Genomic DNA, 13,233 nt, shown 5'->3' with positions numbered 1-13,233 from the left:
TTTCACAGTAACTTCATTGCAGTGTTAATATAAGCCTAGTTGTGACACTAATAAATAAACCTTAAACTTAAACAGTCGTCACTTTGGAAGTGGTCGCCTTCTAAATTGGAAGAAAAACGGTGACGTTAATTACATTTAGGATTTTACTATTGTGTTGCGTTTTCTGGCGTGAAAACTTGGTAAAGTTGGGCGTGGGGTGAATAGCACGATCCACGCCCACGTCTGCGCTGATTCCCCCTTTACCAAGGCCCAAAAATTAACCCAATCGGGACCGTGCCCAGAACGGACTCAATGGGCTGGCCGCTCAAACTTACCTGCATTTCCCCCTTTACCATCGCGTTCCCCCGCCCAGATTCGGCGCGAAACAGACATACTCAGCAAAAGTCTGATTCGGGCGCTCCAGCTTCTGAAGAGGTAAGTTCAGGGCTTCCAGTGGCTCTCTAACTCAGATTGGTGTTGAGGGGGGGGGGTAGGGAGGTGGGTCAGATCGTTCTCTGGTTGGGGGGGTGGGTGGAGGGGGAGGGAGGCAGGCCAGATGTATCTCTGGTTGGGGAAGGAGAAAAGATGGGCCAGATCATTCTCTGGTTGGGGGGGAGGAGGAGGGAGGCCCAATCATTCTCTGGTGGGGGGGGGGAGGAGGAGGGAGGCGGGCCAGATGGATCTCTAGTGGGCAGGGGGTGAGGGGTACAGGTGCAGGAAGGGTCCGCAGCCACTCTGTGGGCGATTGGTGGACGTGAAAGGGGGGTCCGCTGCCACTCTGTGGACAATCGGTGGGGGGAGGGAGTGGGGCAGGGGGTCGCGATTGGTCTGGGCAGCGGGAGGTGGGTGGATAAGGGGGACAGTTATGTTGTGGGGGTGGGGCAATGTCTGTGGGGGCCATCACTCCTGCTTTTTGCGACCCGGGAGCGATGTGGCAGGGGAGCGTCTTTCAACATTTTCTTTTGCTGCACATGCGCAGTTGGAGGCTCCAATCGGAGCAGCAGCGTTTTGGGCGCGATAAGCACCGCCCACAGGCTTGTGCAGCGCAATTCAGAATTGCAGCTTTTTTTTCAGGCTGAGTGTGTATGAGGGTGCCTGAGAACAGGGTTTACAAGTCAGATCTGAATCATGCCCAGATTCAGCACTTAGAATCAAAATAGTAAAATTGGACTCTTAGGGCCCAATTTTACCATTGCGTGGTGCGAAAACGTGGTAAAGTCAGGTGTGAGGTCATTAACGCGATCTGGGCCCGCGTCCGCGCAGATTGCCACTTTACCGAAACCCAAGAATGGCAGCGATTCGATTCGCGCCCAAAACAGGCGCAACGGCAATTTAAATGCATTTGCATGCATTTAAATTGAATTAATGAACTGCCCGCCCAACTCTATCGGCATTTCCCCCTTTACCACCGCGTTTGCCAATCCGGAACCGCGCCGTAATGAACCTGCTGTATAAAAGTCTGAATCGGGCGCTCCAGCTGCTGAAGAGCGAGTTCGGAGCTTCCAACGGCTCCCTGACTCAGATCAGTAGGCGGGTCAGATCATTCTCTGGTTGAGGGGGGAGGAGGAGGAAGCGGGTCAGATGTATCTCTGGTGGTGGCGGGGGGGGGAGGGGGGAGAGGGCCGATTGTTGTCTGGTGGGGAGGGAGGAGGAGGCGCGTCAGATGTTCCTCTGGCGGAGGGGAGGGGTGAGTGAGGCCAGATCATTCTCTGGCGGGGGGGGGGGGGTGGGATGAGTGAGGCCAGATCGTTGAGTGTGGGGAGGTGGGGTGAGTGAGGCCAGACTATTCTCTGGGGGGGGGAGAGGGGGGGGAGTGAGGCCAGATCACTGTCGGGGGGAGGGGGGGGGGGCGAGGGGGAGGAGGGAGGCCCGATCGCTCACTGGTGGGGGAGTCAGGGGGTCAGATGGATCTCTGGTCGGGGGGGGCGGGGCAGGGGGATCCACTGCCACTCTGTGGGCGATTGGTGGGGAGGAGGGGGAGCAGGGGTGGCGATCGATCTGGGTAGGGGGGGTTGATAATGGGGACAGTGATGTCAGTGGGTAGTGGAGGGGTGGATAAGGGGGACAGTGATGTGTGTGGGTAGTGGGGGGGGGGGGGTGGATAGGGAGGACAGTGACATCTGTGGGGGCCATCGCTCCCGCTTTTCGCTCCCGGGCTGCTTTCTCCGCTTTCTGCGGCCCGGGAGCGATCTGACCCGGGAGCGCTTTTTCAAATTTTTTTCCAACTGCGCATGCGCAGTTCAGAGCTCCGATCGTTTCTGCCACGCTAAGCCCCGCCCACAGCGCGAATGGGACTGGAGATGGCTGAGTGTGTATGGGGGCGCCTGAAAGCAGATTTCTAAGTTGGATCTGCATTACGCCCAGATTCAGCACTTAGAATGAAAATAGTAAAATCGGGCCCTTCGTGTGCAATTTTTCGAGCATCAGGCCTTTTCTGCTCTTATCACAGTCTGCTGAAAATATTAGGCAAACTGTGGGCCCCAAGCTTTCATGCTGATGCAGCTTCTGTTTGATTATGAGCCCTTGAACCTCTGCGAGCACCTTCGGCAAGTTGTCCATCTCAGGGTAATGGAAAGAGTAAATGCGTTTCCCAGTTTGGACCAGCTGGAATTATTTACTGATTGAACAGGAACCTTTTTGAACTTATCCTGCCCACGCCCAAGGATGGCATAGGGAATTTATTTTTTCCAGATTATACACAGGAAAGCCTAAACAAACCTTCCCTGTATTTGATTCCATGCTTGTGGATAAACAGTTAGATGATGCAATTTACTAAATAGGAACAAGAGCTTCTGAGGAGGACATACAGGCTAATATAAGAAACATGTTAAGTTGCCTCCCTGTCAGTAGGCTATAATCTTTTATGATACGCTGTCACACTTGATTGTATGGAGCGTGAAAAAGCACAAAGGGAGCTTTTGTGTCATTGCTGCTTTGTCTATTTTCTGCTCACACAACTATGTTACAGAATAACTTCTTGCGGTACATTTATCTTGTGAGTATCAGAGATCCCATGGCTCTGAGTTTGATGGCAGCGCTATAAGATAGACTGACCAGAAGAAGAGGAGAAAGAGTCCATTTGATCAGCACTTTGTCCTCTGCTCTTAACATCCACCACTGGCGTACCATCTGCAGGATGCACTGCAGCAACTCGCAAATGCTTCTTCGACAGCACTTCCCAAACTGCGACCTCCAGCAACTTGAAATACAAGGGCAGCCGATGCATGGTGTTACCATCACCTTCCCGTCCTGGCTTCGTCATTCCTCCATCGCTGTGGGATCACAATCCTGGAACTCCATAACTAACACTGTGGAAATATCTTGACCATATGGACTGCAGCGATTCAAGAAGGCGATACTTTCTCGATATCGGCTAGGGATGGATAATAAATGCTGGTCTTGCGATGCCAGTATCTTCGATAAATATTTTTAAAAAGATTGGCTCTGAATTATTCCTACCTGAATCCTGCCATCTGATAATATGTTTGGCTCCTTTACCACATTTACCAACTGTATAGGCAAAGGAACAGCTGCTGTATATTACATAGGATGCAGCTTGCCTCCTTTCAAAATTACTTACCACAAAATTCTCTGAAGGCTTCCATCTGCAGTCATTTTCTTAATGATTACACATAATTTTGAAGGCAGCATATCTGATAAATACTAAGTCCTAACCAACCTATGGATGCCCAGACCTGCTGTCAGGCATATTAAAAAATGCAAGCTCTGAAATATGCTGCAGTCTACAAGCTAGAAATTTGCTTTGGTGGAGAGGTGATGAGATATTGAAAATCTAAATTGAATTCCCCCTACAAAGATTTCCAAACAAAAGTTATTCCAAAGCATTTCAGGAAAATGTATTGTTTACTTGTAAATGTTATATTTTGCCCTGTCTTCGTATTAATCGCTTTAATATATCACAAATTTTATTTCAAATAGTGAGTCTAACTTAGTGGAGAAACCAAAATCGTAGGATCATAAAATTCCTCCAGTACAGAAGGAGGCCATTCAGCCCATCAAGCCTGCACCGACCACAACGCCACCCAGGGCCTATCCCCTTAACTGCACGTATTTACCCTACTATTCCCCCTGACACGATGGGGCAATTTACCATGGCCAATCAACCTAACCTGCAAATCTTTGGACTGTGGGAGGAAACCAGAACACCCGGAGGAAAGCCACGCAGACACAGGGAGAACGTGCAAACTCCACACAGTCACCTGAAGCCGGAATTGAACGCGGGTCCCTGGTGCTGTGAGGCAGCAATGCTAATCACTGTGCAACCGTGCCACCTGAAAATGAAGGCTAAAGAAAAAGAGCTTCAAAAATAAGTGAGTGATTCCCAAACTCCCTTTATCCTGGAATTCCCTACCCAGGACTAATGTGGGACAACCATCACCAGAAAGATTACAATAGATCAAGGAAAAGGGAGACCACCATCTTCACAAGGCAATTAGGGTTGGCCAATAAATGGGACCTCTCCACCATAGCTCAGATCCCAAGTCCAAATAAAAAATACGAATTGATGTGTTTGTGATGGGATTCTGACAATTGGTATTCTCTTGAATTCATTCATTTACTATGTAAGCATGATTCTCACCACTTCAAGCATCCCAGCGTAAATTTCAACTTAAATTGACATCTGTTTTGTGGTTATTTCAGTACACCTTCATAACGGGACTCTCAGTGTTTACTTAGGACTGGCCACTGCAAGCCAGCAGTACAACAGATGACAATATCATTGATAAAATAACAGAAATGGACTGCAGAGGAATATATTTTACCAGGTGATTTACAAGCCCTACCTCGAGATTAGTCTGTATCAGATCCAAAAGACCCATTCCTCATTGCTCCAGCTTGTGCATGAACTGGGTGGTTCATATGCAGAACATTCCAGAAGGGGTCAGCTTGAGGCTTACATGAAATTGGTCCTTGGGCCCAGTCTGAATATTTCAGATGAGTTGCCTGTTGTGCCTCCAGAGGTATCTCATCCATGTTAAGGGATTCAATTTTGGACCATTTACCTTGTCGCCAGCAGGTTTCAGATAAGTATTGGGGGACAAAAGGCAACCAATTGCTGGCAGTGGTTCTCAGGAGTAATGTGGAGCCTGGAGCACATGTTTTCTAAGCAACCTACCCAACTCTTTTCTACAATTAAGCCTCAACTTCTAGGATCCCTCTGTTCTCATTCAAGGCTTTAAGAAGTTTCATTATCTGAATTATTAACCATGATCCCTGTAGGTACAGTGCTAATGGAAAGTGAACCAAGGCCTATAACCTGGATTGATTGGACGGTCTTTTATGAGAAGGATTCAACAGGCGTAAAAATGGGAGAGTTATAGATCTGTTTTTCTCGGTGAGTTTTCATGCCCAATCTTGTGCATGAAAACTCACCCATGCAAAATGGTGTAGACTGTTTCTAGCTGTTGCAGGCATTAGGCTGGGCTTAATTTGCCAGCCGGTCTGCAAGGGGAACTGTTGCGCATGCGCAGACCTCTGTGTCTGCACATGTGCAATAGCAATTGCAGAGGGAGCTATTGTGCATGTGCATACCACTCATTCTGCACATGCACAATAGCAGCAGCAGCAATCTGACAGACAGAGAGAGAGAGAACTGTCAGGCCTCTGCTGCTGCAGGCACCCTGAACAAACTCCTCCTCCCATAATTGTGGTAGCCCGTGGCTTATTGTGAGCCCCACACTGCCCGGAATGCAGCCCCCACCACCCCTACCACTGCCCAGACTGATCGCACCCCTCCTGCAACAATCGTGATGCAGAGCGGGCCCCTACCCTGCCGATCCAATCGGCTGCAGACTGTGCAGCAGGCCCCCTCCCTCCCCGATTGGCCACCACTTTAGGTCCTGCTCCGCCCCCCATAGGCCCCAACTCTATAAGCCCCACTCCATAGGCCCCACTCCTATAAGCCCTGCCTCAGAGCCTCCAATTTCTGGTGAGAGGCTGAACCCACTGGAAATCCGACACTGGTAAGATCGTGATAGCCACAAAATTAGCGAAATTCTGATTTCTCGGCTCTCACGCGACTTTACTGGTTCTCTCCGCCCATTGATGAGTGAACCGGTAAAATTCCGCACATTATGTCCACTTTGTTTTATGAATGAAGTTGAACTTCATTGTTTGCCAGAATGCCTACTCAATGCTGAGATGCCTTTCCATCTCAGGGAACCTGTTGACAGGAGCTCCTGTTGTGTATTGCTGAAGGAATTGAGGTGGTGGTCACACCGAGATTCTTCTATAGTAACATGGCTCCCCAAGTCTAATGTGTCAATCTGATGATCATCAAATGGTGAAAATGTCCAAGGATTTAGGAAAAGATGAATGCTTACTTCAAAGAACAATGCAATAAAATAGAAAAAATGCCATCCTGGAAAAGGTAACACATTTTAAATGCATGTCTTAATTTATTTAGAAAGAGAATATTGGTAACATACCTGTACAGCACTTAATTTTCCTAACGGACTTTCCACATGTGGTAGAGAGATCAAAGGGATGTCAGTCATGTTGTCAGGCTGTAGTTTTTCATTTGCTGTATGTCTTCCCTTAAAGTTATGTACCACACATGCAACCTTTTCATAGGTAAAATAAGAGAAAAGAAATGTAACAGTATAAATTGTAGCACCTGGGTTAAAAAGTCAAGTCTAATAGAAAATGTTCTTACGGATATATAAATTGGCTTAAATTAAAGAAGACGCCACTATATTTTGTTTAAGTGTCAACTATGAAAAATTTATTGGCCTGAATGTTGGAGTAGAAATGAGAATGAAACTGTCACCATTTGCCATCCGTTGAAGCTGCCAGCAACCTCTGGAGTCCACACATGCACAGCCAAACATGGAAATACAAACATTGTTGTCAATAATTCTATGCTTCTCCCTGAGGTGCACTGTTGAAGTCCCAACTGCAATCGATTAGAAATCTCTGAAATGACAAGAACTTCCCCCTTTAAGTTGTAATAGTTCTAGTGGATCCTCCCTACCTCCCCCATACCCAAACAGGAAAAATGTATGCCTTGTTAATGAGCTGTAACTGGGTTTTTAATTAAGCATTAAGTCATAATTACTGTCGAACAACCTCTCAAGACTTGGAAAATAATTTTTCTATTTGTGCAAAATACTTTTTTCCCATTTTGTGTTAAAAATTCTGCATTTTTAATAAATACTGTTAAAAACATTTGTTGTGATATTTCAGCTCCTATTGTGTATATCCCATCCACTTATTTCACTTTCTGTAGAAAAATATTTTTAAAATGAATGATAATCGGTGCATTGACTTCCTGGTTTGCTGTCTGTGAGAATACTTCAATGTGTTCAGCTGCTTACCCTGCCTGATGACATCAGTGTTGCTGGATGCCTGGAAATCTCCTTGACTTGGCACCAAATTCAAATCAACATTGGGAAAAGCCCAGAGCTTCTGTTAAATCTTTATGGGCAGCTTTTTTCAAAGACAGTGATAAGCACTGTCACTGCACCGCTGATTACTACATCTGGGCCATTTCATTTCTTTTACTGCTGAGATCAATTTCAATCCTTTTAGACTGGGGCGCACATATTGATGACTTTCTGCTCTTTGTTTCCAGGCTCTGGCTGTGTAATTGATAGGAACTCAGGTATGAAGATGAGAGGTTATCAACAAATATATAAACCACAATAGGATGAGGAATGCGAATAATGGAGATTGATGGTTAGGTATTGGAAGAAAGGGTTTATGTAGTTGGGTAGTTGTAGGCTGAACAATGGGAGAGGAACTGTTAGAAGGAATGTAGGAATGTAAGGATAGAAGTTGATACTCCTTTTACCAGTTTTCCAGGTTTATTCATTTGTGCAAAGCTATGCTCTGAGGCTCAAGGACAACTGAAATACATCTGATACCATTTTAGCCATGTGCAGTATTTAAGCATTCTGTGTGGCTGCCTTGCACTGGTCATAGGTCCTTCGTGTATGCTAATGGAAATATTGCCTATTTAAGGACTTCTTAGCCACTGTTGTCAGCGCTGAGTATAGCAGGCATTGGGACTGCTTTACTCAGTTTTGTTAGGATTCCAGCAGCCACTGAGACCTATAATTGCTTTAAAAGTTAAATTCTATGGAACTGGAAGCAATAGGAGTGTTCCTTCCAATGCCACAGAGTTCCCATAGGCCATGTGAGTCCATGACTGCACTCCTCCCCATTCTTCTTCAATATAAGAATAAGGAAGCCTGGATAATCATAGAATCTCTACAGTGCAGAACGGGTCATTTGGCCCATCGAGCCTGCACTGTCAACAATCCCACCCTGGTCCCATCCCTATAACCCCACATATTTACCCTTCTAATCCCCCTGACACTAAGGAGCAATTTATCATGGCCAATCAACCTAACCCGCACATCTTTGGACTGTGGGGGGAAACCGGAGCACCCGGAGAAAACCTACGCAGGCACGGGGAGAATGTGCAAACTCCACACAGATAGTCACCCAAGGCTCGAAATGAACTCGGGTCCCTGGCACTGTGCTAAACACTGTGTCATCGTGCCACCCTAGGAAAATCCATAAGGAAAGTCCATTTATCCCATCAACTAAGTCCATTGATAATTAAGTGTATTGGAAACATAAATCGAGATGACCACAATTTACTATTCACACAAAATCTGCATTTAAAACAGCAAAAGTTGTTACACTGTTTCAGTATTTAATGACTGAATTTCCATGGCATTTTGAAAATAAGCTTTGAAGCGCTTTTAATGCTGAGAAAAATAATATTCAGCGATTATCATTTCACTCTTGATTAATTTCAGTTTCATTTAAAGGGATCAGTATTGCTTTTAATTTTAATTGAGGGGATGGAACCATAATAAATTCTATTATTACAGCACTTGCTGAGTAAAATACAAAATTGAAAGTACGCTGGATTAAAATTTCTATTGCCGAGATGCCTAAAAGTATGTACCTAGAGGGACTATGCATTGAGTCGATTTAACTCATTCATTTGCCCTTTCTAATAATTAATGGCCAAATTTATGCTTATACTATAGTTATGTTCATACTCACATTTGGGCACAATTTATTCGATTTTAGGAATATTGATTTTTCTCTTTTACCACTGAGCAACTACTGGAGTTTGCACTTTCTCCCCGTGTCTGTGTGGGTTTGCTCCAGGTGCTCTGGTTTCCTCCCACAGTCCAAAGTTGTGTGGATTAGGTTGGTTGGCCATGCTAAATTGACCCTAGTGTCAGGGGGATTAGCAGGGTAAATATGTGGGGATACGGGAATAGGGCCTGAGTGGGATTGTGGTCGGTACAGACTCGATGGGCTGAATGGCCTCCTTCTGCATTGTAGGGATTCTATGATAATTTGGCTATTTACTACAAAACAGAATATGCTGGCAATATTCAGCAGTAGGTCTGGAAGCATGTGTATGTATTTCCATATTTTCTGTTTATATGTCAGATTTCCATCATCCACAGTAATTTGCTCTTGTGTTAGTTCATTTAATAACTGACTTGTGTAATCCAAGAATGAGGTGTTGAGCTTTGCATTCAACCTGAAGGTCCAAATTCAAATGTATTCACTGCAAAAATACAAGATGACCACCTTCACCTCTATATTTCTACTTCTTGTTTGACCTCCTAAAATCATAGAAGTTACAGCATAGAAGTTGACCGCTTACAACTGCCAGTGAAAAGTTTCAACCTAAGCTATTTAATCTAATTCTCTTACTCAGTGGGATTTTATGGCTTCGCTTGACCTGAGACCGTAAAATCCCGCCCAAGGTCAATGGACCATCCCATTATCCACCCCTCGCCCACTCCGATTCCCATGACGGGTGGGGCGGTAGAATTCCGGTGACCATGTAGCGTCTTAGGGTTTTCCTTTTTTAAATGTTTATCCAATGGGCGGGATTTTCCAGCTGCACGTGCCCCAAGACTGGAAATTCCCTCCACTTCCCCACCCCCGAGGTCAACAGACCTTTGCATAGTCTGCCAAATATTCTGTCCCACCCACCATAATTCCTGTGGTGGGCGGGATGGGAAAATTCTGCCCAATTAGTTAAGACATTTACCTGTCAATAGTCACTGCTTTATTTGTGCTCATGCTCCTCTGTGTAAAAGAAGTTCAGTAAGGAGCCTAACAGGTTTATTTGGTAGCAAACGCCACTAGCTTTCGGAACGCTGCTCCTTCATCAGATGGAGTGGAAATCTGCTCTCAAACAGGGCACAGAGACACAAAATCAAGTGACAGAATACTGATTAGAATGCGAATCTCTACAGCCAACCAGGTCTTAAAGATAAAGACAATGTGAGTGGAGGGAGCATTAAGCACAGGTTAAAGAGATGTGTATTGTCTCCAGACAGGACAGCCAGTGAGATTCTGCAAGTCCAGAAGGCAAGCTGTGGGGGTACTGATAGTGTGACATAAACCCAATCTCCCGGTTTAGGCCGTCCTCATGTGTGCAGAACTTGTGAAGCGACCTTCATGACACACGACAGTGCAGAGTCACTGAGCAGAAACTGATAGCTGTCCTGTCTGGAGACAATACACATCTCTTTAAGCTGTGCTTAATGCTCCCTCCACTCACGCTGTATCTTTAAGACCTTGTTGGCTGTAGAGATTCGTATTCTAATCAGTATTCTGTAACTTGATTTTGTGGCTCTGTGCCCTGTTTGAGAGCAGATTTGCACTCCATCTGACGAAGGAGCAGCGCTCCGAAAGCTTATGGTATTTGCTACCAAATAAAGCTGTTGGACTTTAACCTGGTGTTGTGAGACTTCTTACTGTGCTTACCCCAGTCCAACGCCGGCATCTCCACATCATGGAAAGTTCTAGCCCATGTAAATGTGGTTGTTTCTATGGCTTTTTGATCATTGTGTGACCTGCACCTTTCTCTGGCTGAGATGTCAGTTGAACAGATCACTAATGCACCTGAGCCTGTGTTTTCTCTGATGATGGTGCTAGGGATGCGGCACACATGACCCACCTGCTGGGCTTTCCATTCCCATGAGGAAAGTCATCAGTTCTCTTGCTACTGCTTCTGTCAGAATCAAACTGTGTTGTAACTTATAAGATTATAAGGAACAGAATAAAAATTGAGGGTTTCAAAATCCAATTTACTGTCCCATGTTCTTTAGAACCATAGAACATTACAGCACAGAAACAGGCCTTTGGGCCCTTCTTGCCTGTGCCGAACCATTTTTGTGCCTAGTCCCACTGACCTGCACCTGGACTATATCCCTCACCCCTCTCATCCATGTACCTGTCCAAGTTTTTCTTAAATATTAAAAGTGAGCCCGCATTCAGCACCTCATCTGGCAGCTCATTACAAACTCCCACCACTCTCTGTGTGAAGAAGACCCCCCTAATATTCCCTTTAAACTTTTCCCCCCTCACCCTTCACCCATGTCCTCTAGTTATTTAGTGGCGTTTTCTACCAAATAAACCTGTTGGACTTTAACATGGTGTTGTTAGACTCCTTACTGTGTTTACCCCAGTCCAACGCCGGCATTTCCACATCATAAAAGAAGTTCTCCAAACTTGTCCTTTTGTTGATATGGGGTTAAGTCTCTAAGCCCTCGCTACTGATTCATCAATCAGTGAAAACAATGACCAAAGTGTTTTGGTCCGTCTGGCTGGTGGAATTTTTCAGTCCTGCCAATGGTGACTCCTGTGTCATATTCACTGGGTACGGAGGAACCAGAGCTTGCAGTGGAATGCAAAACCATGTGGACATTGGCAGAACTCGAAGATCCCAGTGCTGGCGAATGGTGGGCTGCCTCTGCTTCCACAAAACACACTGCGGGCAGTGAGAGGGGTGGGGGGGGGGGGGGGGGGTGCGGGGGGAGGTGGGGGTGGATTGGAAAATCCATCTATTCTTACACAGTTTGAACTCTTAAACGTCTTTTATACCCAGAATTAGATAAACCCAAGTATTAATCATTTTATGGCTATGCTCAACTTATGGCTATGCTCAACTGAAAAGGCCCTTCTATCTGTCTTATTATTTTTAAAAATCACCTTATGCATCTTAATTATACCAGTCCTGGATCTTCTATACTTAAGAGAATACAAGCTGGGTCAATTCAAACTGTCCTCATAACTTATCCATCTAATCTCCAGTAGCATTCTTATGTATTCACATCGCACCCTCTCCAAGGGAAACATATCTTTCTTGGGGGTGTTGTTTCTAGAACAATATGGTCCAATCCTGTAGAAAAACAAATCTCTTATGTGGCCATTTGGTTATGTATTCAGGAACTACATCAAAGGCAACTGTTATTCACTGCAGTGGATAGCTGTGTCAACAGAGTTGAGTACACCAGAAGCTTTTGGAACTCAGCCAAGCATTAACAATGGTCACAGATATTAAAACATTGGCTTTCAGCTCCAGATCCTCTGAAAATGAAAATGAAAGAACAGTCGGTGTTACAGTTCCAACTAAAAGCTGATTGCTGATCGGTCAACAGGATGGAGCAGGTGTGTTTTTTTTAACTCGGGTAAGCTTTTCTCTAAATAAAATATATCTGGATATGCAAATTTCAGTTCAAAACATCACAGCAGAATTTTCCAGAACATCTTTCGACAGTATTGTATGCATAATGGCATTTACTCGACTGGGAAAAGAACTGTAATGCTTGTCAAAACTTACACAATTGGCAGTCAATGTAATGTTCAACTTACATTTGCAGGACAGAGTCCCATGATGAATCTCCGCATTAAAAACAGATCTACATTACAATACAGAATCTATTGTGACAGTTAAAACTGTCAAAATATTGAAAACTTACCTGTCAGAAAGCTCCAGACTCTCTGGCAGGATTCCCTTGGTGGTCACAAACTCTCCAAGAAGATAGCCTTAGTTTGGGCTTCCAAAGCCCTCTTCAGCATCAGAAAACAGTGTGGAGAAGGAAATTCAAATTTCCTATGGCCCTCACAATGGTGACTATGATCTCAGAAGAGGTGCGTGTGTGTGGTTTACACCCAGGGCCTTCCTGACCCACAAAAAAAGACCACATGAAAATGGCACGGGGTTGGGAAGCGATAGGAAGAATGGGGGCGATTCTCCCCAAAGTGCTGAATTGGTGGGAAAACTGTTCTAGATCATGACTGTTTTTTCAGTGCAGCTTCACACTCGAATCTGCGCACTCTGTGCACTGCAGAGGTCACAATTGTGAATCTCATTAAAAACCCTGGGGGCGGGGCCTATTCACGCCGGAGTCTGACAGTTCCGGAACTCTGCGCATGTGCAGTGGTCCTGATCTGTCAATC

General features: G+C 45.3%; 1 protein-coding gene across 1 annotated transcript in view; it reads right to left on the bottom strand.

The window, feature by feature from the left end:
- Positions 1 to 3,237: 3,237 nt before the first annotated feature.
- The window catches only part of LOC144497774 (phospholipid phosphatase-related protein type 5-like), an 81,589-nt gene continuing 71,593 nt past the window's right edge, over positions 3,238 to 13,233 (bottom strand). Inside the window, 2 exon segments of the mRNA XM_078219211.1 lie at positions 3,238 to 3,423; positions 6,435 to 6,563. Coding sequence (XP_078075337.1) covers positions 3,238 to 3,423; positions 6,435 to 6,563 — 315 coding nt within the window.

The sequence above is a fragment of the Mustelus asterias genome, chromosome 8 (assembly GCF_964213995.1).
Source record: "Mustelus asterias chromosome 8, sMusAst1.hap1.1, whole genome shotgun sequence".
In the NCBI taxonomy this organism is placed as follows: domain Eukaryota; kingdom Metazoa; phylum Chordata; class Chondrichthyes; order Carcharhiniformes; family Triakidae; genus Mustelus; species Mustelus asterias.
The sequence above is the reverse complement of the archived record's forward strand: the minus strand, read 5'-3'. Positions and strand labels throughout refer to the sequence as shown.